This window comes from Panulirus ornatus, chromosome 58 (assembly GCF_036320965.1).
Source record: "Panulirus ornatus isolate Po-2019 chromosome 58, ASM3632096v1, whole genome shotgun sequence".
In the NCBI taxonomy this organism is placed as follows: domain Eukaryota; kingdom Metazoa; phylum Arthropoda; class Malacostraca; order Decapoda; family Palinuridae; genus Panulirus; species Panulirus ornatus.
Genome location: NC_092281.1, coordinates 1483573 through 1511471, shown reverse-complemented (window position 1 = coordinate 1511471; position 27899 = coordinate 1483573). Strand labels below are relative to the sequence as shown.

At 46.4% G+C, this 27899-nt stretch overlaps 1 protein-coding gene across 2 annotated transcripts in view; it reads right to left on the bottom strand.

Moving 5' to 3' along the window:
- Nucleotides 1-27899, bottom strand: part of Socs16D (Suppressor of Cytokine Signaling at 16D) — a 101843-nt gene that overhangs the window by 37091 nt on the left and 36853 nt on the right. The window contains exons 1-3 of one of the 2 annotated variants that reach the window (XM_071695797.1): nt 12546-13119; nt 5551-5599; nt 4879-5266 (exon numbers count right to left, since the gene is read on the bottom strand). In XM_071695797.1, the coding sequence (XP_071551898.1) occupies nt 4879-5266; nt 5551-5599; nt 12546-12606 (498 nt within the window). In that variant the 5' untranslated portion in view covers nt 12607-13119. Of the gene's footprint in view, nt 1-4878; nt 5267-5550; nt 5600-12545; nt 13120-27899 lie in introns of those variants that run through there. The other variant, XM_071695798.1, reaches the window with a different exon arrangement.

Genomic DNA, 27899 nt, shown 5'->3' with positions numbered 1-27899 from the left:
TCCAATCACTGTTTTCAATGAGATGGCTTTTGAAGTGTACTTCGTTCACTTCTTAATCTAGAATAGCAGTAGTCCAACATACAGTTCTTCCTTTGTGTAGGTACAGCCATTTGAAAGGCATGCTTCTTCTCTCTTGAAATGGGAAAGGCCTCCTCCATTTCATCTTCTTTAGTTCAACATGTTTCTTCAAAATGCTGTTTTGAAAATTGTCAAATGGTCAACCAAACAACTGCAACAATTGTCGGGCCAGGGCAGATCTTGGCATCACTTGTTAATCAAGGCCCATAAACTGATGTTACAATTTGGATTCCTTAAGAGATGCCTTGAAGAACAAGTGATGACTGAATTTCAAGCACCATCATATGACATACAGGATCTCACAACCTCTGTATTTAATAAACCATTATCTTGTACATGATTTCGAATAATGTAATTCATAAAATGGAATTATCACTGGATTTTTGATGGAATACAGACCAAACATTGCTCTAGATCAGGAGTAACCAAATTACAGCCCACAGGCCACATCCAGCCCACCAAGAAATTTCATCCATCCTGTGAGTGCTTAATATTTTCATTATTCAAGTGTGGAGCCTTAAGTAAATGTGATTGAAAGTGATGTGCATTACCATAATGAAAAAAAAAAGGATAATGAAAACCAATTTTCATCTTCACTTTTGCTTCAATTCTATATACAAATTGAAGTCTGTGCTAAATACAAAGCTTTGTTCAAGATGGTACCAATCTCAACCATGTTATGCACATGTTCTGACTCTACACTCACCACCTGTCCTGATTTTGCTACTCTGTTGTGCCTCAGTTGCCCATTAAAAAGGCATGCAAGTGATTATGTGTTGCTAATTTTTCTTATGTCAGTTGAGATGGCATGGGCAACTGAACCCCTAAACAAATCCATCTCAACACATGATGGCTAGAGACTTAAGTCTAAACAAATGTGGCCTTTTTTGTCTGTTTTCCTGGTGCTACCACGCTGAAGCAGGGGATAGCGATGCTGTTTTTCAGAGTGGGGTGGGTAGCGACAGAATGGATGAAGGCAAGCATGAATATGTACATGTGTATGTATGTAATGTCCGTGTATGTGTATGTATATGTGTGTGTGAGCATTTATGTATGTATGATTTACCCCAGACACTTCACATGCCCAGGTTCAATCCACTGACAGCACATCGACCCAGGTATACCACATCATTCCATTTCACTCTCTTCCCAGCACGCTTTTCACCCTCCTGTGTGTTCAGACCCCAATTGCTCAAAATCTTTTTCACTCCATCCTTCCACCTCCAATTTGATCTTCCACTTCTCCTTTTTCCCTCCACCTCTGACACATATATCCTCTTTGTCATTCTTGCCTTAATCATTCTCTCCATGTGTCTAAAGCATTTGAACACACCCTCTTCTGCTCTCTCAACCACACTCTTTTTATTACCACACATGTCTCTTACCCTTTCACTACTTACTTGGTCAAACCACCTCACACCACATATTGTCCTCAAACATTTCATTTCCAACACATCCACCCTCCTCCGCACAACCCTATCTATAGCCCATGCCTCACAACCCTATAACATTGTTGGAACAACTATTCTTTCAAACATACCCATTTTTGCTCTCCGAGATAATGTTCTCACCTTCCACACATTCTTCAATGCTCCCAGAACCTCAGCCCCTTCCCCCACCCTGTGACTCACTTCAGCTTCCACGGTTCCATCCACTGCTAAGTCCACTCCCAGATATCTAATGCACTTCACTTCCTCCAGTTTTTCACACATACTTGCCATTTCCAGCATGCACAAGGTAGCATCATGGGTTGGTAACTAAGCCTTAGAGGGAAAGTCCTCACTTGGCTCCTTGCTGTTCCTTCCTCTGGAAAGTAATACAAGAAGGGAGGATTTCCAACCAACCACACCTACACTCCTTTAGTAGTTGTTTTGTACTGCATTATATACCAAGAAAACTTGTGCACTAAACAAATCAAAGTGAATCATGTAATGCCACTTTTCATTTTTGTACTGCATTATATACCATGAAAACTTGTGCACTAAACAAATCAAAGTGAATCATGTAATGCTACTTTTCATTTCTACTGTCAACTACATTAGAGCACATGCTCTTTATCACTGGGCGTTTAAAGAATTCTTAAGTGACCTTGGTTCCAAATGCCACAATATCACCTATCACTGCAAAGCAGAGGAAATGTAATAAGAAGGTATTATGACATTCTTGATAAGATAAAAATGTTTATGGATACATAAGGGAAGCTAATAGGGGTATTATCCAGGAATAATTGGCTTTTAGTAGATTTGACTTCTCATCTCAATGACTTATAGGTTAAGCTTCAAAGAAAAGATCAGCGTGTTGACAATCTTGTTGATCATATCAAAGGTTTCAAAAATAAGCTATGTTTATAGGAAAATCAATTATCCAAAAACAATGCAGTACACTTTACAGCACTTGCTACCGTCAAATATAGTGTAACTAAATATAAAGATGATGGATGGGCTTTAAAGAAGAATCTGATTCAAGATTTGCCAATCTACATGTTCTTGAAATGGAATGACAAGTATTTGCATCTCCATTTTTCGTTTATGTTGACACAGCTCCTGAAGCGTTACAATTGGAACTCATAAATTTGTAGTGCAACAATATACTTTAGAACTAATTTAGAGATGTTGAATTACTTGAATTTTACAAGTTGTATGTGTATCACATATGTACCCTGAGCTAATTTCACATGCACTGAGGATAATACATGTCTTCCTCAGTACTTACATATGTGGAAAGTTATTTTCAAAAATGAATACTGTTAAACATAATGGTCAGAGCATTCTTACTGATGTTCACTTAACCAACAGACTGCACATTACCTGTTCAATGATGAAAATTGATTTTGACAACATTCTCAAGACACATCAGTGCCATGCATCACACTAATATTTCTGGAGACCCAAAGTTTCTTTAGAAGTTTGCAATAAATACAGCTATGTGGTTTTGAACCAATATACAGTTATAAATTACATGATTATATTATGAAGTTTTCTATCAATATAACAGAAATACCTTTAAAGTTATGAATCTATTCTATTTACTAATCAAATATTGTTCATTCAGCTGCTAAATACACACACACACTCACTATGGCCTTCTAGATGGGCAAAATATTTAAAAATAGCCCACTTGCATAGAAATGTGGCCAACCCCAAAGTAGATGCTAGAGAGTATTATCTAGTAAATCAATGCCCCCACCAGCAAATGAGGAACATGGCTCTTCATTCTCCCCCAACGGTATCTAAGGAACAGGACTCATCACCTCCCACATTAGTTCCAATGGAAAAAGGCTCCTCATCTCCCCAACCAATACATGAGGAACAAGACTCCCAAACAACCCCCCACCAGTACCTGAGGAACAAGGCTCCTCACCTCTTCCAGCAGTACCTGGGGAATAAGGCTATTTGCCTCCTCCACAAGCACCTGAGGAAGAAGGCTCTTCACCCCCTCCAACAGTACCCAAGGAACAAGGCTCCTCACCTTCCCAACCATTACCAGAGGAACAAGGCTCCTTGACTCCCCCTTTATGATCCAAATACTAGTCATATCAACATTATAATGACCAGCAACAGCTGAAGCACTTGACCCACAATCAAGTTTACACAATATCTTGAACAGGCTCACATAGCGGGAGTACTTGCTGGACACATAGGCATAGTAGTGATTGGGTCAAGGGGAAGTGTAAAAATATAAGAGTACCAAACAATCCCTTACTTTTTTTAATACTAGGAGAAAACTGATGAAGTGGACAGCAAGGCAAGAGCAATATTGGCACCCTGCAGCTCATGGCCAGCTGGCATTGCTATATATTGTGACAAATCATGTTAAAATGAAAAATGTGAGTAATTTAGGTGCACATGCTTTATCAAGATAATTATAATAAACTGAAATGTACTGTGACACTATTGATCAACATTCTTATAATCATTACATATTTGAAGTTGTCTTTACAAGACAATTTCTGAAAATTAACAGATTTCATACTAAGGTTCTGCATGTGAAAATTAACAGATTTCATACTAAGGTTCTGCATGCACAGCTCTGTGAGGTGAACTATATGAATTTGTAAACAAATGGACAAAATGAGCAAATATTCAGCTTGATACAACAGAAATAACAGAGCAAAATTAACCTGCTGACAACGAATCTTGTGCCTGAAAAAAGTTAGCAAATTTTGCATTTTTCTTGCATTTTTCTATTTGTATATTTTTGTGCTAAAAGAACTTATTATACAATAATAAGCATCACTTTACCTGAGATCTGGTGTGGGTGCAAATGCTTGCTTTTGAAGCACAGTTTTCAGGTTTTTTTCCAAACCATTTTTAGGAACAAAAGACAATAAAGCCAATAGCTAGAGCAACTGTAAGGCACTGGTTAGAAAATTTAATACATTTACTGACATATCCAAGTGAGACTACATTATACAAAATATATCATGTTTGGCATGTTAAGAAGGCATGTTTATTCAGTTACAATCTTCTTTAATTGGTTTTCAACTCTTTCTTTTTACCAAATGTTGTCAATAATACTGGTGTGAATGCTCTGTGGTACATAATTCATATATCAGCTTTCAGAACAATTTCTAAATCCTGTTTCTTTTTATTAACTTTCTCTTCTTCAAAAAAAATATAGGAGGGAGAACTAGAAAAAGTACAGCAACTGTTTCAAGAATATGGTGGCTAAACTGATACAAACACAATTATTGTACAATATGTACAACAAATTTATATGACTATGTAATCATACTTTCCTGAATGAATAAAAAAAAAAACTGTTACCCAATGTTCCCTCAAATTTATGATACATGCTTACCCTTCTGCGCAGTGCATGTGTCTCCAAGCTGTTGCTACTATTGTGTAACAAATCCAGTGAATGTGCAGATGCCACTCCTGAGTCCATAGAAGCCTCAGATGCTAGTGTGCTCTGGGAGGTGAGGGGAGTGAGGGGACTGTGAGGGGTTAGAGGCGTGTGGGGTAAGGGTGTATGTGGGGTGATAGGTGTGTGAGGCAAGGGTGAATGGCGTGGAGGAGTGTGCGGTAGGGATTGCAAAGGGGAGGTGGGTGATGGCTGTAATGGGGGTGAGGGTGGAGGCTGGTGGGTGTCTGCTGCTATGGTTGGTGGGGGAAGGGATGGGGATGTTTGGGGGGGCCGGCTGTCTGGACCCTCCATCTTGACCTCCGCTGCTCGGCACCTCACCCACCTGTAAAAAAAACCAAACCCAAGTCACATACAACACTCTCTTCACAGGAAAAAAAAATCTTCACAAATTAAACACTTTTCCATGAAGATACCTGAGGATCTTCGTGGAAAAGTATTAAATTTGTGAAGATTATGCATAAAAAAATATTAACAAATTTTTCCTAAAGGTTATTCATTAATCATAATCATCATCCTCAAAAAATTTTCTTACTACTGTTATCAAAGAATCTGTGCATACCTTACATAAACACAACTTTATCTAAAAAAATCAAAATCTTTACTCACAAGTTTGGAAGTTCCTGTAGTCTGCTACATGTTACATCCTCATCAAGACCTGCAATAAAAGTTAAAATCAAATAAATATTCATCTGTGACAGGTCTTACAGTAAATGAAGAAGTGTAAAATTATGATAATTTTAGTAGAAATAATAAATTGACATGAAAAACCTATTAACCCTAAAAGTACTTCTTCCTACACCTTCGTACATGCTCACCATTTCCCAAACTAGCAAGGTAGCATCAAGAAAAGATAACTGAGCCTTAGAATGAAAAGCCTCACTTGGCTCCCTGCTCTGTTCTTTCTTTTGGAATATACTACAGGATGGGAGAATTTCCAGCCACCCACTCCCATCCCTCTTACTTGCCTTCTATAAGCGGGGAATATGTGGGGGTGATTCAAAATTATACCGACAAATATTGGGTGTAGATAGAATATCAGAGAAATATAAATAACTATACCACATAGTCCAGATATTTGTAATGAAGCAGATAAGGGCATTAACCGTAATGTTGCAGCAGCGGAGTTATAAACTAAGCACTACGAAAATTTTGGGAGCCTTGAAAAATGTGTGGAAGTCGAGAACATTATCTCGGAAAGCGAAAATGGGTATGTTTGAGGGAATAGTGGTTCCAACAATGTTGTATGGTTGCGAGGCGTGGGCTATGGATAGAGATGTGCGCAGGAGGATGGATGTGCTGGAAATGAGATGTTTGAGGACAATGTGTGGTGTGAGGTGGTTTGATCGAGTAAGTAACGTAAGGGTAAGAGTGATGTGTGGAAATAAAAAGAGCGTGGTTGAGAGAGCAGAAGAGGGTGTTTTGAAATGGTTTGGGCACATGGAGAGAATGAGTGAGGAGAGATTGACCAAGAGGATATATGTGTCGGAGGTGGAGGGAACGAGGAGAAGAGGGAGACCAAATTGGAGGTGGAAAGATGGAGTGAAAAAGATTTTGTGTGATCGGGGCCTGAACATGCAGGAGGGTGAAAGGAGGGCAAGGAATAGAGTGAATTGGAGTCATGTGGTATACAGGGGTTGACGTGCTGTCAGTGGATTGAATCAAGGCATGTGAAGCGTCTGGGGTAAACCATGGAAAGCTGTGTAGGTATGTATATTTGCGTGTGTGGACGTGTGTATGTACATGTGTATGGGGGGGGGGGGTTGGGCCATTTCTTTCGTCTGTTTCCTTGCGCTACCTCGCAAACGCGGGAGACAGCGACAAAGTATAAAAAAAAAAAAAAAAAAACTACGTATAAATATGGTAAAATAAGAAAACACGGAAACAAGCAAATTCCTAGACAGACTGAAATAAAAACACTAACACGGAAACAGGCAAATTCCTAGACAGTCATGCTGTGCGAGGATGGACAAAGATCTTCCTTGATGGTGGTGGCATTAATATTCCTACCCAGAAGAAATGACCTGGATGACCTTATATCACTTCCCAACACACTCTGAAGATTATCCACTGTCAAGTAGACAAGAATCCACACATTTCAGCACAAAAGACAAAAAAAGACAACCCTAGGCTACTTGGTCACGTGTCTTACATACTATTTGTAGCCGCGCTCATGATGACTTACAATTCAAGAGGTGTATGCCTCACAAGAAACTGCTTCTGACAAACTGCCAGAACACGAATAGAATTGCATTTGCCAAGAAATATTTGCAGTGGGACAATGAAAAGTGGAAGAAAGGGTTGTGGTCTGGTGAGGCTACATTTGATGGTACTGGCAGCCATAGAGGCAAAGTGTATCTCTATTTTCATTCTTTTTCTTTACTCAGGCAGTGATACTGGTCTCAAACTGATCCCACAGTATTATTCTAGTGACATTAATGAAAATTATCGGCACAAAAGAGGCTCAATCATGAGGAAAACTTGTATCTCTCACCGACAGGAGCACCTTCTGGTTATGCTAAATTCTACTCCCATTTATCAAGTCAAAGCTACACTTTTATACAGTAAAAGATCTAGCCCCTCTCTCTCTCTCTCTCTCTCTCTCTCAAAAACTGGTTCTCCTTAAATAATGCATAATAACTAAAATAAGAATAATCACTGAAAATGGTAAAACTTATGAGTATTTGATTTGAAACAGAAATTTCCACTCCCAAAATTTGCAGACACAGACTTACTATCAAGCTCATATATCACTCATGGGCCCCTCACATCCTAATCCCTCCCATTACTTTTGTACATTAACATGTTCCAGGAGCTGCTGACCCTCCAAAATCATGAAAATACAGGGAGCATTGCATGAGGTGTTCTTGCTGCCTGCCTGACTGTGTGTGTAATCACTTATTTGTACGGAATGGGGAGGGAGTTATCTTCGTGTGGGGCCTCATCTCTTTGTGTGTATGTATGCAATTACCTATTTCTACTGTACAGGGAAACAGTCTTACAATCATGGGGACCCATCCCTTGAACATTCTCTAGTCATAAAAGTTCTCAAATTTAAGTGTAATGCCTGCATTAAGCAACCTCAGTCGTTCTATTCCATTCATCCACTACTCTTATGCTACAAAAGTACTTTTCAAAATCCTTTTTTAACGGGCATTTTGCCTAATTCCATGTAAAGTTCACTGGTTGTTCTATCCTCACATCTCTTAAAAACTGTCTACTGTCACATTCTTGATCTGCTTTAAAAACTTAAAGGTTGGTACCTTTTCTCTTCCAAGGTGGGCAAAATTAAAGCCTTTACTAAAGCTCTTAATTATGGTACCATATGGTGCCATCTTTGCTGCTTTCCTCTGAACCTTCTGTTTAATTTAGCTATTTGTGCTTCATTATGTGTGGTGACCAAACTTGAGGATCATATTCTTGTTTTGGCCTTACGTAAGATGTGAATACCTGGCTAATCATTTCTTTATCCATATACTTGAAGGCTATTCTAAAATTTTCCAGCTAACAGTCTGTCTCCTCAGCTCTTTTCCTAATGTGGGACTCTGGCAACATGATAGAGCCAGTGTCAACTCCTAGATTCTTCTCACATAGAATCCAGAAGCTTATTGCCAACTGGATGACATACTGAGCACTTCTTTCACTTTAAATTTTTTTGTGTGCGGTATATAATTATACTTAACTATTTGTACAGCATGGGGAGGGAGTTTTACAACTGTGGGGGCCCTAATGTCTTGAATATCTCTACTATTGTACAGCTTCTTATATTCATGCATGCAGTCTCCTTTACCCATGTCCTGAGTTATTCTATTACATTCATCCACTACACTTTCACTATAATAATAGTAGTAGGAGTAGAAATAATAAAAATAATAATAATAATAATAATAATAATAATAATAATAATAATAATAATAATAATAATAATAATACTTGATTAATCAAATTTAAGCAACAATTTGGCTGAGATACTACAGGACTGGAAGTTTATAGTCGTAACAATTACCTAATCAGTAAAAAGCTTTAGATCAAGTTAACACCGGATACTTTTATACTTTTGATCAGCACATGAGTGAGGCACAACTACAGAGCAGCAGATATACATGAAATTTTACAAAATAAATTTTATGTTTTATATATCATGCATTTATTGATGAATAGTTGAACATTAAGTGGTGAATAGCTACACATTAACTGAGAAAGAGTATCACTGAAATGGGTTAGAAGCACTTCATGAATAAGGGCTGGATTGGAGCAATATGTTTCTTCTTTAATGTGCATCAGAGGTGGTTGATGGGGGCCTTGTGATTCATTGTGTTGAGGAAAAAGTGCCACTTTTCAACATGTTTTTCAGTGATCAGGTTAGTGATGGTATTATCCAGTTTGCATTTGTCCTCTGATTTTTGTAGACGGTGAGTGGTTTTGCCTGAGTTGGTTTCTTTGCTTTAAGAGGGATGTAACTTGAGGGGAAATTTGGGTTATATTTCTTTCTACACCCTTGTGATAAGTACAATTTGCTGGCTTACCTAGAGATGTTTGTTATGTGTGAGACTAAATAATCTAGGGATGAAAAAATCATCTTTAATAATCTAAGTTTTGGAGATTTGTCTCCATGTACAGTGTGAAGGCTGGCCCATCTCCTTTCTCCTGTAGTCTGTGTAAGTTTTTTAGGAGATAAAGTAGACCAAGATGACTATACAGAGTGTTACCAACATGGGCAAGAGGTGAGAGGATACTGGTGTTCCATGCTCCAGTTGGTCCGACAGTGTGTTGCTGGTGAGCAGAACGTGATCTCTGGCAAGATCAGCTGCTGGAAGTGGTGGGTTGGGAGTGTGGTTAGCTGGGTGTGCAGGTTGAGGATACTGAGAGGTTGCAGTTGAATTATGAATAATTCACCTTGGGAATCATGGGTATGAGTGCAGGGCCAAGTGGAATGGTGGGCACTGACATCTCCAGTGAAAGAGGTGTTGGGCATGCTGGTGAGGTTCTGCAGTTTGGGGTTGTATCTATTGGAGAATGTGGAGGGGGGTTATGTACGTGATGATTATATTGTAGTTGGTACTGTGTAGTTATATTTCTTAGGTGTTGTCACTGCAAAATGTTATTCATATTATATTTTTTTATTTTGCTTTGTCGCTGTCTCCCGCGTTTGCGAGGTAGCGCAAGGAAACAGATGAAAGAAATGGCCTAACCCACCCCCATACACATGTATATACATACACGTCCACACACGCAAAAATACATACCTATACATCTCAATGTACACATATATATACACACAGAGACACATACATATATACCCATGCACACATTTCACACTGTCTGCCTTTATTCATTTCCATCGCCACCTTGCCACACATGGAATACCATCCCCCTCCCCCCTCATGTGTGCGAGGTAGCGCTAGGAAAAGACAACAAAGGCCCCATTCGTTCACACTCAGTCTCTAGCTGTCATGCAATAATGCCCGAAACCACAGCTCCCTTTCCACATCCAGGCCCCACACTACTTTCCATGGTATATATATACATATATATATGTATATACATATATATATATACATCACATACATGCAGGGGGATGGGGTTGTCCTTTCATGTGTGGCGGGGTGGTGACAGGAATGAATAAGGGCAGAGAGTATGAATTATGCACATATATATATATATATGTATTTGTGTGTGTATATATATGTATACGTTGAGGCGTATAGGTATGTATGTATATGTGCATGTGTGGACGTGTATGTATATACATGTGTTTGTGGGTGGGTTAGGCCATTCTTTCGTCTGTTTCCTGCGCTACCTTGCTAACGCGGGAGACAGCGACAAGGTATAATATAATCATATATATATATATATGTATATCCATACGTTTGCCATTTCCTGCAACAGCAAAGCAGAACTATGAACATACATATAATGAACCAAAACCACCCATCAGAAGCCACATTCCCCAAGGAAACATGAGTCACACCCTTCTGTCTAAGCGCTGGCCATCACCCATCCTTAACACTACAAGCAATGTTTAAACATACCCTAAAACCCTTCATGCCATAATGCAACTACCACAAAAAAGATGTTGAGAACCTACAACTAAATTGTCCTGTACTCTTTGCATATACACACACATAACATCACAACACTTTATGACCTATGGTCCTGACCAGTGAATGTTGATGGCTTCCTGAGCGTTACATGAACCGCATAAAGAATTCATATATATATATATATATATATATATATATATGGTGAAATCAGAGTTCAGTAGTTCTGATAAATTTCATTTTACAAGCACGTTTCAATGGAGACATTCTGTCTCAACAGGTGCAAACAACTCATAAAGTTTCTAAATCCCAACAACACAAAGATTCCATCCTGTCACTGCCATGCCGAGGTATACAATGGCCTGAAACATGCTAAATAAAATTATCAGACCTCCAAACAAATTTCAATTTCACCTTCATAACTCTCATCACAGGCTAGTATGATCATATCTATCTATCTATCTATCTATCTATCTATCTATCTATCTATATATATATATATATATATATATATATATATATGTGTGTGTGTGTGTGTGTGTGTGTGTGTGTGTAAGGTTACAACACAAGTGAAAAGGATGAAAAGGAGTATATTTTTGTTCAATAACTTCTCAATCTACAAGAATACATCCTTTCCCTTTTTCTGACTGTAACAGTCTTGAAGCCAAAGTAGCTCCATTAAAGGGGCCCATGGGTTCTGTTGTAAAAAAAAAAAAAAAAAAAAAAAAAAAAAATTCTAACACATGCGGAACCTTTCATCTGATGAAGAAACAAATCATACTGATGGTATTTCACTATAACTGTGGTATCAAAATCTGCTTGTACATAATGCATCCTTAATAAAACGTCAGCCTGTGAGAGGCTGTATCACTGAGAGAACAGTCTCATCACACAACTTCTCAATCCAAAAGGAAGTCCATCATTCCCCTGTTAGCGGAAGGGGCTTAGCCTTGGAGCTGCATGAGCTTCTGGAGAGAGGTACTGGGTAACACCAAGACTCCTTTGAAGGAGGTCCTGTGATACTTATAAAAAAAATACTTCTGATATAAAATATCTACCTTTCCTGCATTAACGTTACAGGCATATAACAATTTCCACATTAATTTTACCCTCTAGCCTACACTCTACGATTTCTGTTATTGCCCTTGACAATGTGTAAAAAAAAAAGTATACCGATCAAATACAAAGCTGACATAATAAACAATGTCTCATACAGTCAATAAGAACTATGTAAATATATAATGAAAGTAATGAATCAACATACAAATGCTAAAAGGCAATATTCACCAATAATTAAAAAAAAAAATTCTATGACAAATAAATGTAACCCTGTGGTGCTACCAAGCCACCCTGTATTACTTAAAAGAAAGTCTATTTATTTAACACTGGTTTCCCTTGCTCCATAGTTTAAAGTGTAACCACCCAAATGTTATATAAATACATAAACTGCTCGACACATGAACTCTACTAATGCCTGAAACATCAGCGTAGATCATTAATTATGACAAACGCAACGTGGAGCAGTCTCAGTACGCTGGGTACCACAGATGGGCCTATACTCACTTGAGCAGAGGCGTGATAAGTTTGTGGTCCAGTGGATGCACGTATGACCGGTATGGTTCATGATGCTATGGCTCAGATGCACATGGTAGGGAGGGGAAATTTACTTGTGTGGGCCAGTCCTGTAGCAAGGTCTGGCTGCCAGGGTAGAGTGGCAAGCCGTGAGGCGCAGCCCTGCTGCACACAGGCACCCTCTTGCCACTGATACACTTTACCCTCCCGTTAATTCTACCAGCGCCGCGTAAACACCCACGACGGTGTAGAGGTGTATTCAACACTTGTCTCCACACTTTCTGACACTGTGTCACTATTCTCCTCTGTGTCACGTCCTGTGCCATCCCCGGGCCACGATGCGTTGAGGCGTACGAGTGCCACACCAGTTGACACAACACTGCCACTTTACATTCACGGATCTTAAAGGTGAGTCTCTCAGAGGGCGTCACATGTCGACGTACTGCGTGGTGGGGCTGCTGTGTAGCGTACAGTGAGCGGGGCGGGCAGCACAGAGCAACAGTAGCAGAGAGGCAACAAGCCAGGCTCTGTGTGGCGACGACGGCAGCCGCTGTGTGTAGAGTACGCACGGGGGGGAGGGGCAGGCGGGGTAAGTGGGGGGAGCCAACGCGCGTAGTAAGACACCCGTCCGAATCCTCGCACTCATATAATTGGCTAAATTATCTCAAGTTAGTGGCGAGGGCGTGTGAAGGTCCCCGGCGCTCTGGTTGTGTCGGCCTTCACTGACAGGGGCTTCCCTGTGGTCTCCTCGGTACCTCATCGGCAGTAGTGGCAGCGGGAGGCGCCGCCGTGACCCCGTCAATGCCACCCCCCCATAAAGTCTTCCCCTCACCAAGACCATGTAACAACCCGACTGTGGGTAAAGTGGGGGACAAGTGGGTGGTCTCTGAACGACTATTGGCATCATTGTAATGTGAAAAGCATGAGAAGAGACGGGGGCAGAACTGCTCGCTCGTTTGTGGGGTGATAATAGTGAGCTGTTGGGCTACCTGCTTCACACACACACACACATACACACACACACACACACACACACACTTTTTACTTTATCCTCTCGTACAGACTTCGAAGGGAAAAAGGATCTAATCACACCTACCCGTCGAAGCCTTCAATCTAACAGCCCAATGTTAGGGGGGAGAGAATGTGAGGAAACCGTAGCCCGAGCCGGGTAGGGCTGTCCGGAATGAGTGCAAATTCTGACGCAGTCGCAGACGCCCGGTAGCAGGGTGCCACCCGACCTGAGCACTAAATCAATTTCATTTTCACCCTTTCCACAGCGCATCGCCCGTGTGCACTCACTTCCGTACACTGCCGGGGAGAGCCAGGCACACCGATCTTCATCCCGGCCTAGCTGACCTCTTCCTCCTCTCCCACCCTACCTTCCCCCCATGACTCTCCCCACGCACTCCCTCTCCCCCTACACCTGACACAGCCCTAAATCATCGCCAAATTACGGCAGGTACGGAAAGCTATGACAGAGAAAAGGAGAAAAAATACAGAAGTTACGGATAGGTAGGTAGTGGAGATGGGAGGTGTGGGGGGTGGGCGCGGGGGGAGCGCGTGGTGGCGGTGGCGGAGTGAGTGAGTGAGTGAGTGGATACAAAGGCTGGCCACCCCGCCATTCATGCGCAGTGGGATCGATAATGCCGCGGGGGACACACACTGCTGCCGTCCCCGAAGCCTTGCCCTTGCCACCACCTGTCCTGTCCTCGCCCCACAATACCACCTGTCCTGTCCTGTCCTCGCCCACAACACCACCCGTCCTGTCTGTCCTCGCTCACACTTCACCCGTCCCATCCTCGCCTACAATACCACCTGCCCTGTCCTCGCCTACAATACCACCTGCCCTGTCCTCGCCTACAATACCACCCGTCCTGTCCTCGCCTACAATACCACCTGTCCTGTCCTCGCCTACAATACCACCCGTCCTGTCCTCGCCTACAATACCACCTGTCCTGTCCTCGCCTACAATACCACCTGTCCCGTCCTCGCCCACACACCACCCGTCCTGTCCTCGTCCACACACCACCCGTCCTGTCCTCGCCCACACACCACCTGTCCCGTCCTCGCCTACAACACCAACTGTCCTGTCCTCCCCAACAACACCACCTGTCCTATCCTCGCCCACACCACCACCATCTGTCACCCTCACCAATATCATAATCATGACCCATCCTTCCGTATGTGAGTCACTTCTCTCCCTCTGCCTCAGTCTCACAGTGAAGGAGAGTCAAGTCAGGTAAACAGTCTACTGATTCTGACACACACACAACACTGAATGACGCGCTCACAAGATGCCTCGTCACTCTCCCGGATGGGGAGACACCTCTGCCGTACCTCATCTCCCGGGGCCTCCCGCGGCAAGGTTCCTGTGGGACATCGTCAACGCCCATCCTTGTGCAACAGTGCCCCATGAGATCCTGGCTACGCCTCACCCCTCTGCAGTATAAACACAGACCCACTGTCTGCCGCACACTTGCTAAGCGACGGACGCATCAGGAGGCCGCTTTCCCACTCCCCCTGTCGCAGTGGTGAAAAAAATACCCCAGGGCTCCGGCAGCAGCACCTGGCTTCTGCCAGACCACCCCAGGAGCCCTGGCACGCCTCTCCTGCGACAGACCTCCACGCCTGCCTGTATCATCCAATCCTACCTCAACTCGCGTCATCTTAACCTATACCCCGCGCCACCACCACCAGCAGCAGCTTGCCCTGTGCTACACCAGTTCTTTGTGCTCGGTAGGCCACTATGTCGTTACCCATGTTTCCTTATCCCTCTCCTATACTCCAGTCACAATCACCACGACAAAGAAAGTCAAGGCACTTAAAATCACCATTAAACTGGCGACTCCCGGGGAGGATAAGAGATGTTTCGACAGTTTGTAAAGTGTTACTATCAACCTTTCGTCCTCGACCCGACCGTACCCTCCCACATCTGTTCGTCATATTCCTGCCTCACCTCCAGCCCCCGCTGTTCCCTGCTGAGCTGCATCCCACACCTCCTAACTCTTGTTTCTCACAAGGTCCAAGCAGCATTTAGTCCTACAGGATGTCTTGACCAGCCTGGAAGTCCAAGAGTCCTGAAGCCACTAGGCTCCTAAAATGTGGGTGCTCCTGACCACACTCCCCGTCGCTCTCCCTCCAGCCAGCCCGGGACATCCAGCAAACAGCAACATGTCCCCACCACCAATCGCAGTCTTCATCGCCTCTCAGCGATGCTACAGACTTCGTCACCATCTCTCAAATGTTGGTTATGATACTTGCATTCCCCCATGACCACCTCCCTCAACCCACGGCGTCGTCATGAAACTCTACCTCTACCACATGACCTTTCCTGGACTGTCCTTAATCCTCGAGGGGACCAGAGCGTCATTAAGCTTGGCTTACACACCAGGTCATCCCATAAATAATGAAGATTTTTCTTTCTGTAAGTCAAGTAGTGAGTCAGTCCGTCAGTCAGCCAAGCATTGCAGTGGGTCTGGGACAGATGTGCACCACCCTGTGCCTGGCAACGTCCACCATGCAACCCCCGACTCATCATAATCACTCCCTGACAATAGACTTTGTGGTTCCCTCGTCTTCCACGGCCTCCACCAGCAGATACCCCCCCCCCCCGTGTGGGACATCGTGAACATCTATCGTCTACAACAGGTCCTACAAGATATACAGCTACAACCTCTCCACCTTAAGCAACTACATAAACCTCGCAAACGCTGACCACGTTCAGAACTGTGGGGATCTCAGCAAAACACCTCCCTCCTGACGCCCTGGCAGCGAAGTCAAGGGACTTCAGCAACTCCTCGTCCCTTCTATTGTAAAACCTCGGCACCATGGCATGCCACTTCTCCTTTAGATGCTCCACGAGACCCAGACAGCGACCTAATTCTCCACCAGGATTCCTAACTCACCTGTATCTGAACCAGCACCACAGGACTCCTTCCATGCCAGTTTAAACGGTCAAACCTTACCAACTAACGAGATCTGTTGGCTACGGGTAAGCGACCTCCCTTCTCAGCAGATGTTCATTTCGTAACACTGACCAGACACCTTCCATCGATATTACTATTTCCTTTACATTTCCATCCTAAGGGAATTAAGACGAAATTTGGATGAAATTTAGTGTGTTACGCGGAGGAAGTCTGACATTCGTGTTGCTCTCTCTCTCTCTCTCTCTCTCTCTCTCTCTCTCTCTCTCTCTCTCTATATATATATATATATATATATATATATATATATATATATATATATATATGGCGACGGGAATGGATGATGGCAGCAAGTATGAAAACGTACATGTGTGTTTATGTCTATGTATATGCATGTATACGTTGAAATATATATATGTGCGTTTATATGTATAATCATGTCTTTTTCGTGTGTGTGCGTGTGATTAGTATTTGTGCGTTACGAGGATAGTTTTTAGACGTGCTGCCCCATCTCTTAACCTTATAGATATGTACGTATGTATGTATGTATGCATGTACCTACGTACGTATGTACACACACACACACACACACACACACACAAGCCCAAACCCTACCCATATTCTCGACCAGTCCCTACGGAAGGATGAACAGCTGGGTGGAATGTGGACCAGTTCCAGCGACCCAGGACTCGAACCTTTGGGAAATTTGATCCCAGGCGGCCCGGGCAGGCGTGACGGTCAATAACATTAACCACTGCACCACGGCGGTCCGCGCGTGTGTGTGTGTGTGTGTGTGTGTGTGTGTGTGTGTGTTTATTTTACTACTCTAGCGATATGAGAAGCAAGAGGAGGTCCTTCCCACCGTGTGGGTCAGGAGGGGTCGTCATGGGGTCAATATGTACGGCTTCGTCTGAGTGAGGACGACCGTGACAGACGAGTGTGTGGGACATTGCTGTGTATATTCACACTCTCACTTACGAATGCATTCCACTTCGTTGTTTGTGTCGCATAGGTACGTGTACATGCATCCACCACTGTAAGCATTCTACTGGCAGATAAGAGGTGTTGTGGGAAGGTGGAGTGGGGTGCGGTGGGGGGTTTATAAGACCTTCATATTAGCCACATTGGTCCGTCACCTCCAAGGGGTTGAGAACCACGGCTCTGGACCGTTCAAAAGCCTTCGTTCTGACACGGGATTTCTTGACTTCTAATGACCCTCTCATCTTCCTCCAGCATTCCTGTGTGATTCTATCCACTACATGTGATGATTTCATTCATACATGACCTGGTTTACTCGACGGGTCGCGTGTGCTTCGGTGCTGTGAGTCCTTCTGTGACACGATGAGACTGGGAAAGGAAGGAATGGGGTGGTTGGGTGAGGCGTTCTGTGCCAGTGTCGACCACTGTTTTCCCCCCGCGCTGCGTCAACCATGCACACAGCATCACTACAAGCTCACGACACCAATATGGGAGAAAAATCTACTGGTATCATTACTTATTTCAACTTTTATTCGCAATTACCCTCATGACTCCAGGAAAATCATCCACGTACAGACTTGTGAGTCCTCCAGGTTTAATCAATTACTGTAACCCATCAAATATCAGGCCTTGCACAGCCTACACAGACACTGCACGTTCCACAGACTCCCTCAACAGCCAGGTGGCATGGAGTCCTACGAGACCTCATATTTGTCAGTCATATGCGACACACATCAGTAAGGGAGACGTGACCACTGGCCAGCCATGTCCTCATTTCAACACTTCATCAGTGAGCGTCGCCTGGGAGAGGCCATTCCCACCTTACGACGCCCATCATACACCGGCGTAGTGGTCACAAAGATGATCCACTGTGGCCTTCCTCACCCTCATACACGACACATCAGCCTGATGACAGCACGATGAAGACCCCTGGCAGTGGAAGGTCAGCGCTGACGATGACAGTCCTTCACAACCGAGTCAGTCACCCAGCCAGGAGGGCTGTGAGGCACAAGTGAGGCCAAGGATTCCGTCATGTCCCCCCAACCCTCGACTGTCTCACCAGACTCCTGGAAAGAACACCACGTCATCCCCATACCATGAAATCTGCACTGTACACAGATGTAAGACACCTGCCATCCCTGCCCAGGAAATGGACATTGATGCATCGTTGCCAGACCCGCCCGCGCCCCCACCCCAAAGCCCTGGCGTTCACCCCTCCCTGGTCACTACAGTCCAGTGGGGCAGGAGGAGGAGGAGGGAGGTTTGCTAGAATAGGTACAGAACAGGATACACAAGACCATTCCCGACCATCACCGACACGTGCCAACATCACAACCATCACCTTACCAGACTACCATCACTTACTGACGGTGTCAGATACCACCACCCCACGTCACAGTGCCAGCCCTCACCAGCACTGTTCCCACCCCACCCTGACAACACCCACAGCACTGTGACAACTTTGCTGTAACAGAACTAGAACTGTGCCAGCCGTGTCCACCAGCCTGCCAACAGTGTCCATCAGCCTGCCAACAGAGTCCATCAGCCTGCCAACCGTATCTAAGATCCTGCCAACAGTGTCCATCAGCCTGCCAACCGTGTCCATCAGCCTGCCAACAGTCACCAGCACCGTTACCAACCGTGTCCATCAGCCTGCCAACAATCACCTGCCTCAGGCAGATTGCCGACGTGAATAATTGGCTGGCATTAATAATGACCAGTTATCACTTGGTGAGATCGATCATAAGAGCTGACGAGGGGCAAGACAGGGCTACTCCACCACCACCTGGTGTTGTGGACCAGCCTTCACCACCCACCTGGTGTTGTGGACCAGCCTTCACCACCCACCTGGTGTTTTGGACCAGCCTTCACCACCTGGTGTTGTGGACCAGCCTTCACCACCCACCTGGACCAGCACCCACCACCTGGTGTTGTGGACCAGCCAGCCCCCACCACCTGGTGTTGTGGAGCAGCCCCCACTACCTGGTGTTGTGGACCAGCCAGCCCCCACCACCTTGTGTTGTATATACAGTTCCACCAACAGCAACAGTAGACACCTTACTGTTGTGACCCCCTCAACTCAAGATGGGCTGCAGGTATTCCTGTTGACAATGAACAGACCGTATATAAACGGAGCCGACTCAGCTAACCCCACACCACAACCCTGCAACATTAGGTTCTTCGTCTGTTGTGACATAAGTAAGTTCAGCGACGATCCTTACCCATCACAACCAGACATGTGTAAACAACCATCGCAATCTTCTACCTTGGCTACTTGAAAAGTATCATAACTTCATTCATCGTTAAATCGTTCACTTGTTATATATATCTCTGACACGTAACCCCAATCCCCTCGTTATCAAATTCTCCTAAACTGTTCAGCTACCATGTGAAATGCCGGATAATTAATGAATCCGACACAATCCAATGATTGTTCACAACTTTATGACACTGTCGACCTGTACTGTATTCCACTCCCAGAGGCCCAGCCCCACGGACCAATGGTGTGTGGTCTCCATCCTCTTTTGGCACGACCGCTCACGGGATGGGTAACGGTGCTCAACACACACTGTGGCCGCTCTCTTCGCGGACGAATAAAAAAAAAAAATCAATTATTGATCTCTTTGTTGGAGTTACCGTGGCTACAGAGCTCTCAGCATTCTTGCATCGTGTATAAATGTAACAAAATATAATCTATTGATGTAACAAAGGTATAATCTACCATGGAAAGTAACACAATATAATCCATCATGTAAACGTAACCAAAATATAATCCATCACGTAAATGTAACTAAATATAATCTATCATGTGAATGTAACAAAATACAATCCATCATGTGAATGTAACAAAAATATAATCCATCTAAATGTAACTAAATATAATCTATGATGTTAATGTAACAAAAATATAATCCATCTAAATGTAACTAAATATAATCTATGATGTTAATGTAACAAAAATATAATCCATCTAAATGTAACTAAATATAATCTATCATGTTAATGTAACAAAAATATAATCCATCTAAATGTAACTAAATATAATCTATGATGTTAATGTAACAAAAATATAATCCATCTAAATGTAACTAAATATAATCTATCTTGTTAATGTAACAAAAATATAATCCATCTAAATGTAACTAAATATAATCTATCATGTTAATGTAACAAAAATATAATCCATCATGTAAATGTAACAAAATATAATCTATCATGTAACATTTAAAAAGGACACTTCATGAACTTCCTTGTGGTAGTCAGAGTTTCTGTCAGTGACGTGTGTTCACGGGCCGCCCCTGGATCCAGTTCGCACTGGTTCGCGAGAGCCGGTCCACAGTCAGCCCAGGTGTTCATCCTCCCTTACTAGCTGGTCCATATGAACAGGCACTCTCCGTTAACCCAAGCCATAAAGGAGCGACCACATCTCCTCGTAACCAGCTACCTGGGCCAAGAGACCGCGTGAGGCACGTAAGGTAAACAAACCAAGCTGTGGGGCCTACCGTGCCCAGCACCCCGCACGTAGACCCCCCACGCACCCTAACCCTAGCCTCGTACTGCTCTACGACACTCAATTTCTAGAACGACTCTCCCTCGTCTCAATAATGAGTCTTAATAAATAAGACTCGAGGATCTTGAAAAATAAAAAAAAATAATTCATTTAAAAAATACAGACTCTGAGATCCAACTTCTCCAAATACCGATTCATATCGACAACACGCACGACATATTTTTCATGGCACACATGGGGAGTCCAGGGTTTAGAATCACTAGCATGATCTTAACAGGCGATACACTATGTCACTACGGCAAGCAAAAGATGATTTTTTAATCCCATGGTGGAGTTGTAGAACACTGGAAGTACATCACGAGCACATGGTATCAATGGGGGTGGGTTGTGATCATCAATAAATGTGCAACACAGCTAAACAAATCCTTCATTAAAAAAAAAAAAAAAAAAATTATCTTTATCGTCTTCTTTAACAAACTAAACACCTGGTTCCAGTCCTCAACCCCCCCCCCCCTCCGGATCACACTACCCCTCGAGCCTTCATTTTGGCTGAAAAATCTTCTCGATCATTCGCTTTCCAGTAGAACTTCCGGGGCAGTACACACTGTTTACGCGCTCGCTCCCTCTCAGCTGTTACAGTCTTCCTCTGCGTCGTAGACGAGGGGAGTGGTAGGTCAGGATGGGCCTTCAGCTATACTCTCTCTCTCTCTCTCTCTCTCTCTCTCTCTCTCTCTCTCTCTCTCTCTCTCTCTCTCTCTCTCTCTCTCTCACACACACACACACAATACATATACATATTTGCTCTATTTCTGGCAGTATGGAAATGATGGAGTCACCTGTAGTGTGAATGTCTTCCAAGGACACTGTACTTCCACTCCTCCTCAACACACAACACACATCGCTGGAGGCGAAGTCTCACACCGGGGCTGTAACCCTAGCCAGTTCGTTACCGGACTCCGCCTGCATGGTCACCTCCAACGTGGCTGTATCATCGTCAATGGACGAGAAGGAAGTACTGAACCCTGGCATCTCTCCCTGACGATATAATCGCACGAAAGTGCACTTGGGAATTACGGTGTTTCATTTTTCCACGTGGTTACCAGCAAGTACTAGATGTATATCTGTTGCCCCACATACGATGAATAACATACCCATCCACAGCGAGTCATGACCATGGCCAAGCGTCATTCACTCCGGTCATGCATTTCTGAACCGTATTCCCTGCCATGCATTCTTCAACACATACCTCAAGAAAGGAGAGAATCGTAATTATTTAGGTTTCTGATGTGAAACACTGTACACGCAGTGGCTGTTAAAATTTCTCCTTGGATCCCAACTGGGATCCAAGTCACCAAGGGGTCTATCCCAACCCACCGTCTAGCCCTTGAATAACGTCTGTCCTTGCCTGGCATCTCTCTATCCGCACCAACTATCCCAACACTGTCGAATCTTGAGAGACGTTCAGCCCTGCACAGCGTCTATCCCTGCACTATCCATCCTTCCCATGCCGTCTACCCCTGCACTATCCATCCTTCCCATGCCGTCTACCCCTGCACTATCCATCCTTCCCATGCCGTCTACCCCTGCACTATCCGCCCTTCCCATGCCGTCTACCCCTGCACTATCCATCCTTCCCATGCCGTCTACCACTGCACTATCCATCCTTCCCATGCCGTCTACCCCTGGCAGGGTGTCTATCCTTGACTAGCCTCTATCCCTGCATCCTCCAGTGGCAACATCTTTACGAGCAAACTCGACGCACTCAGCCACACCAGATCCTCGTGTTATGACTTAATCCATTTTGTTTTTTCTGACGAAAATTCTGAATGCAAATTATTGTGCACAGGTGAAGAAATCGGCCCGTGCGAAATGCACGGTGGGAGCCAATATTACAAGCATGTCTTGACCACCTCCTCCCTGGCACCAAGAGCTCCTTCTCTGTCAACAAGTAAACAAATAACTGCTAAAATAAACACACACTGGAGTTCCACGTTATCGCCTTGGGAAAAGACTTTAATAATGCCAGTGTGTATATCTAAGACGGGTTCGTTAGGGTTCACTTTATGTGGATGGAGATGAGAGATGTTCGCAAGGTGGGGTTTGAGTCACTGGCTTCAGATGGTGGAACCCAGGCCATGGGCACAGCCCTGACCCCTGCTGCCCTCACACGTTCTGCACACGAATCTCGGGCCAGCCAGACGGTGGTGACCCCGAGGTCACGAGGAGGTCATGCGAAGCCTGGTGACCTCGAGGTCATGCGAAGCCTGGTGACCTCGAGGTCACGAGGAGGTCATGCGAAGCCGGGTCTCATAACAACTGATTCATGCAGGCCTCCCTACCTACACTACGAGAACGGCCTCGCTACCTCCCTACCTACACTACGAGAACGGCCTCGCTACCTCCCTACCTACACTACGAGAACGGCCTCGCTACCTCCCTACCTACACTACGAGAACGGCCTCGCTACCTACCTACCTACACTACGAGAACGGCCTCGCTACCTACCTACCTACACTACGAGAACGGCCTCGCTACCTACCTACCTACACTACGAGAACGGCCTCGCTACCTCCCTACCTACACTACGAGAACGGCCTCGCTACCTCCCTACCTACACTACGAGACCGGCCTCGCTACCTACCTACCTACACTACGAGAACGGCCTCGCTACCTCCCTACCTACACTACGAGAACGGCCTCGCTACCTCCCTACCTACACTACGAGAACGGCCTCGCTACCTCCCTACCTACACTACGAGAACGGCCTCGCTACCTCCCTACCTACACTACGAGAACGGCCTCGCTACCTCCCTACCTACACTACGAGAACGGCCTCACTACCTACCTACCTACACTACGAGAACGGCCTCGCTACCTCCCTACCTACACTACGAGAACGGCCTCGCTACCTCCCCTACCTACACTACGAGAACGGCCTCGCTACCTCCCTACGAGAACGGCCTCGCTACCTCCCTACTACACTACGAGAACGGCCTCGCTACCTCCCTACCTACACTACGAGAACGGCCTCGCTACCTACCTACCTACACTACGAGAACGGCCTCGGCTACCTCCCTACCTACACTACGAGAACGGCCTCGCTCTACCTACCTACCTACACTACGAGAACGGCCTCGCTACCTCCCTACCTACACTACGAGAACGGCCTCGCTACCTCCTACCTACACTACGAGAACGGCCTCGCTACCTCCCTACCTACACTACGAGAACGGCCTCGCTACCTACCTACCTACACTACGAGAACGGCCTCGCTACCTCCCTACCTACACTACGAGAACGGCCTCGCTACCTCCCTACCTACACTACGAGAACGGCCTCACTACCTACCTACCTACACTACGAGAACGGCCTCGCTACCTCCCTACCTACACTACGAGAACGGCCTCGCTACCTCCCTACCTACACTACGAGAAGGGCCTCGCTACCTCCCTACGAGAACGGCCTCGCTACCTACCTACCTACACTACGAGAACGGCCTCGCTACCTCCCTACCTACACTACGAGAACGGCCTCGCTACCTACCTACCTACACTACGAGAACGGCCTCGCTACCTCCCTACCTACACTACGAGAACGGCCTCGCTACCTACCTACCTACACTACGAGAACGGCCTCGCTACCTCCCTACCTACACTACGAGAACGGCCTCGCTACCTCCCTACCTACACTACGAGAACGGCCTCGCTACCTCCCTACCTACACTACGAGAACGGCCTCGCTACCTACCTACACTACGAGAACGGCCTCGCTACCTACCTACCTACCTACACTACGAGAACGGCCTCGCTACCTACCTACCTACACTACGAGAACGGCCTCGCTACCTACCTACCTACACTACGAGAACGGCCTCGCTACCTACCTACCTACACTACGAGAACGGCCTCGCTACCTACCTACCTACACTACGAGAACGGCCTCGCTACCTACCTACCTACACTACGAGAACGGCCTCGCTACCTACCTACCTACACTACGAGAACGGCCTCGCTACCTCCCTACCTACACTACGAGAACGGCCTCGCTACCTACCTACCTTCACTACGAGAACGGCCTCGCTACCTACCTACCTACACTACGAGAACGGCCTCGCTACCTACCTACCTACCTACACTACGAGAACGGCCTCGCTACCTACCTACCTACCTACACTACGAGAACGGCCTCGCTACCTACCTACCTACACTACGAGAACGGCCTCGCTGCCTACCTACCTACACTACGAGAACGGCCTCGCTACCTACCTACCTACACTACGAGAACGGCCTCGCTACCTACCTACCTACACTACGAGAACGGCCTCGCTGCCTACCTACCTACACTACGAGAACGGCCTCGCTACCTACCTACACTACGAGAACGGCCTCGCTACCTACCTACACTACGAGAACGGACTCGCTACCTACCTACCTACACTACGAGATCGGCCTCGCTACCTACCTACCTACCTACACTACGAGAACGGCCTCGCTACCTCCCTACCTACACTACGAGAACGGCCTAGCTACCTACCTACCTACACTACGAGAACGGCCTCGCTACCTACCTACCTACACTACGAGAACGGCCTCGCTACCTACCTACCTACACTACGAGAACGGCCTCGCTACCTCCCTACCTACACTACGAGAACGGCCTCGCTACCTACCTACCTACACTACGAGAACGGCCTCGCTACCTCCCTACCTACACTACGAGAACGGCCTCGCTGCCTACCTACCTACACTACGAGAACGGCCTCGCTACCTCCCTACCTACACTACAAGAACGGCCTCGCTACCTACCTACACTACGAGAACGGCCTTCCTACCTACAGTACACACCTAACCTCCTACCTGAGTACCAACGTCGAGGTTCTGCGCGTAGCGCTCACCGCAGATGATCCTGGGTTGAAGAATGAGGCGAAGTGTGAGTTACGTGTTGTCGTGTGTGTGTGTGTGTGTGTGTGTGTGTGTGTGTGTGTAGGGAGGGGGGGCACAACAGAGAGGGAGGCTGCATGTCTTTGAGACAGAAAACCAGCAACCCTTGCCTGGGCCAAAGGAGTGCAACTTGACAGCTACTGAAGTGCTGGCCCACGCAGCGCTCTCAGAGAGAGAGAGAGAGAGAGAGAGAGAGAGAGAGAGAGAGAGAGAGAGAGAGAGAGAGAGAGAGAGAGAGAGAGAGAGAGAGAGTCCAACGTGAAGACAGTGCCATACAACACAGGCGGCGCGCTACCATGCTTCCCTGGGGGATGATAATGATCCTTCTTGCTCATAGCACTGTCTGCACTACGAGGGGGCGGGGGGGGTTGGTCACGTGACCGCGGGCCACGGAGGGGTGGCCTACCTGTGGGGATGGGTGTGTAGCCGCCCACCCGCCCACCCCTCAGAAGCCGCGGTCATTTACCACGAGAACCCAGCCGCTGCCGCCCCGCCCCGCCCACGGCTGCACGCCACGCAGGCCTGGGGCTGGTGGAGCCAGCGGGGCTGGGGCTGGGGCTGGGGCGCTGCTCGCCCCCAGACCACCGGGGACCCAAGTCTGAGCCGTACACGACCTCCTCCTGTGTGTGTCACCTCCTCCTCCTCCTCCTCCAGCCTCCTCCTCCAGCCTCCTCCTCCTCCAGCCTCCTCCTCCTCCAGCCTCCTCCTCCTCCTCCTCCTCCTCCAGCCTCTTCCTGTTCATACTGTTCTTCCTGAACAGTTCACCGAGGGGGGTCCCCCCTCGCGTGCTGCACGTACAGAACATATCCCCCCCCTCGCGTGCTGCACGTACAGAACATATCCCCCCCCTCGCGTGCTGCACGTACAGAACATATCCCCCCCCTCGCGTGCTTGCACGTACAGAAACATATCTCCCCCCTCCGGTGCTGCACGTACAGAACACCATCCCCCTCGCGTGCTTGCACGTTTACAGACACATCCCCCACCTCGCGTGATGCACGTACAGAACACATCCCCCCCTCGCGTTGCTGCACGTACAGAACTAATCCCTCCCTCGCGTGCTGCACGTACAGAAAAACACATCCCCCCCTCGCGTGCTGACGTACCGAACTCATTCCCCCCTCGCGTGCTGCTCATACAGAACATATCACTCCCCTCGGCGTTGCTGCACGTTACAGAACATATCCTTACCCTCGCTGTGCTGCACGTAAAGAACATATCCACCCCGCGCGTGCTGCCACTACAGAACATATCCCCCCCTCGCGTGCTGCACCGTACAGAACTTATCCCTCCCTCGCGTGCTGCACGTACAGAACATATCCCCCCCCCTCGCGTGCTGCACTACAGAACATATCCCCCCCCCTCGCGTGGCTGCTACGTACAGAACACATCCCCCCTCGCGTGCCGGCACGTACAGAACCATATCCCCCCCTCGCGTGCTGCAAGTACAGAACATATCCCCCCCTCGCGTGCTGCACCTACAGAAACACTTCCCCCTCGCGTGCTGGCACGTACAGAACATATCCGCCCCTGCGTGCTATCCCCCCTCGCGTGCTGCACGTACAGAACATATCCTCCCTCTCGCGTGCTGCACGTACAGAACACATCCCCCACTCGCGTGCTGCACGTACAGAACATATCCCCACCCTCGCGTGCTGCACGTACAGAACATATCCCCCCCCTCGCGTGCTGCACGTACAGAACACATCCCCCCTCGCGTGCTGCACGTACAGAACATATCCCCCCCCTCGCGTGCTGCACGTACAGAACATATCCCCCCCCCTCGCGTGCTGCACGTACAAAACACATCCCCCACTCGCGAGCTGCACGTACAGAACACATCCCCCCCCTCGCGTGCTGCACGTACAGAACATATCCCCCCCTCGCGTGCTGCACGTACAGAACACATCCCCCACTCGCGTGCTGCACGTACAGAACATATCCCTCCCTCGCGTGCTGCACGTACAGAACATATCCCACCCTCGCGTGCTGC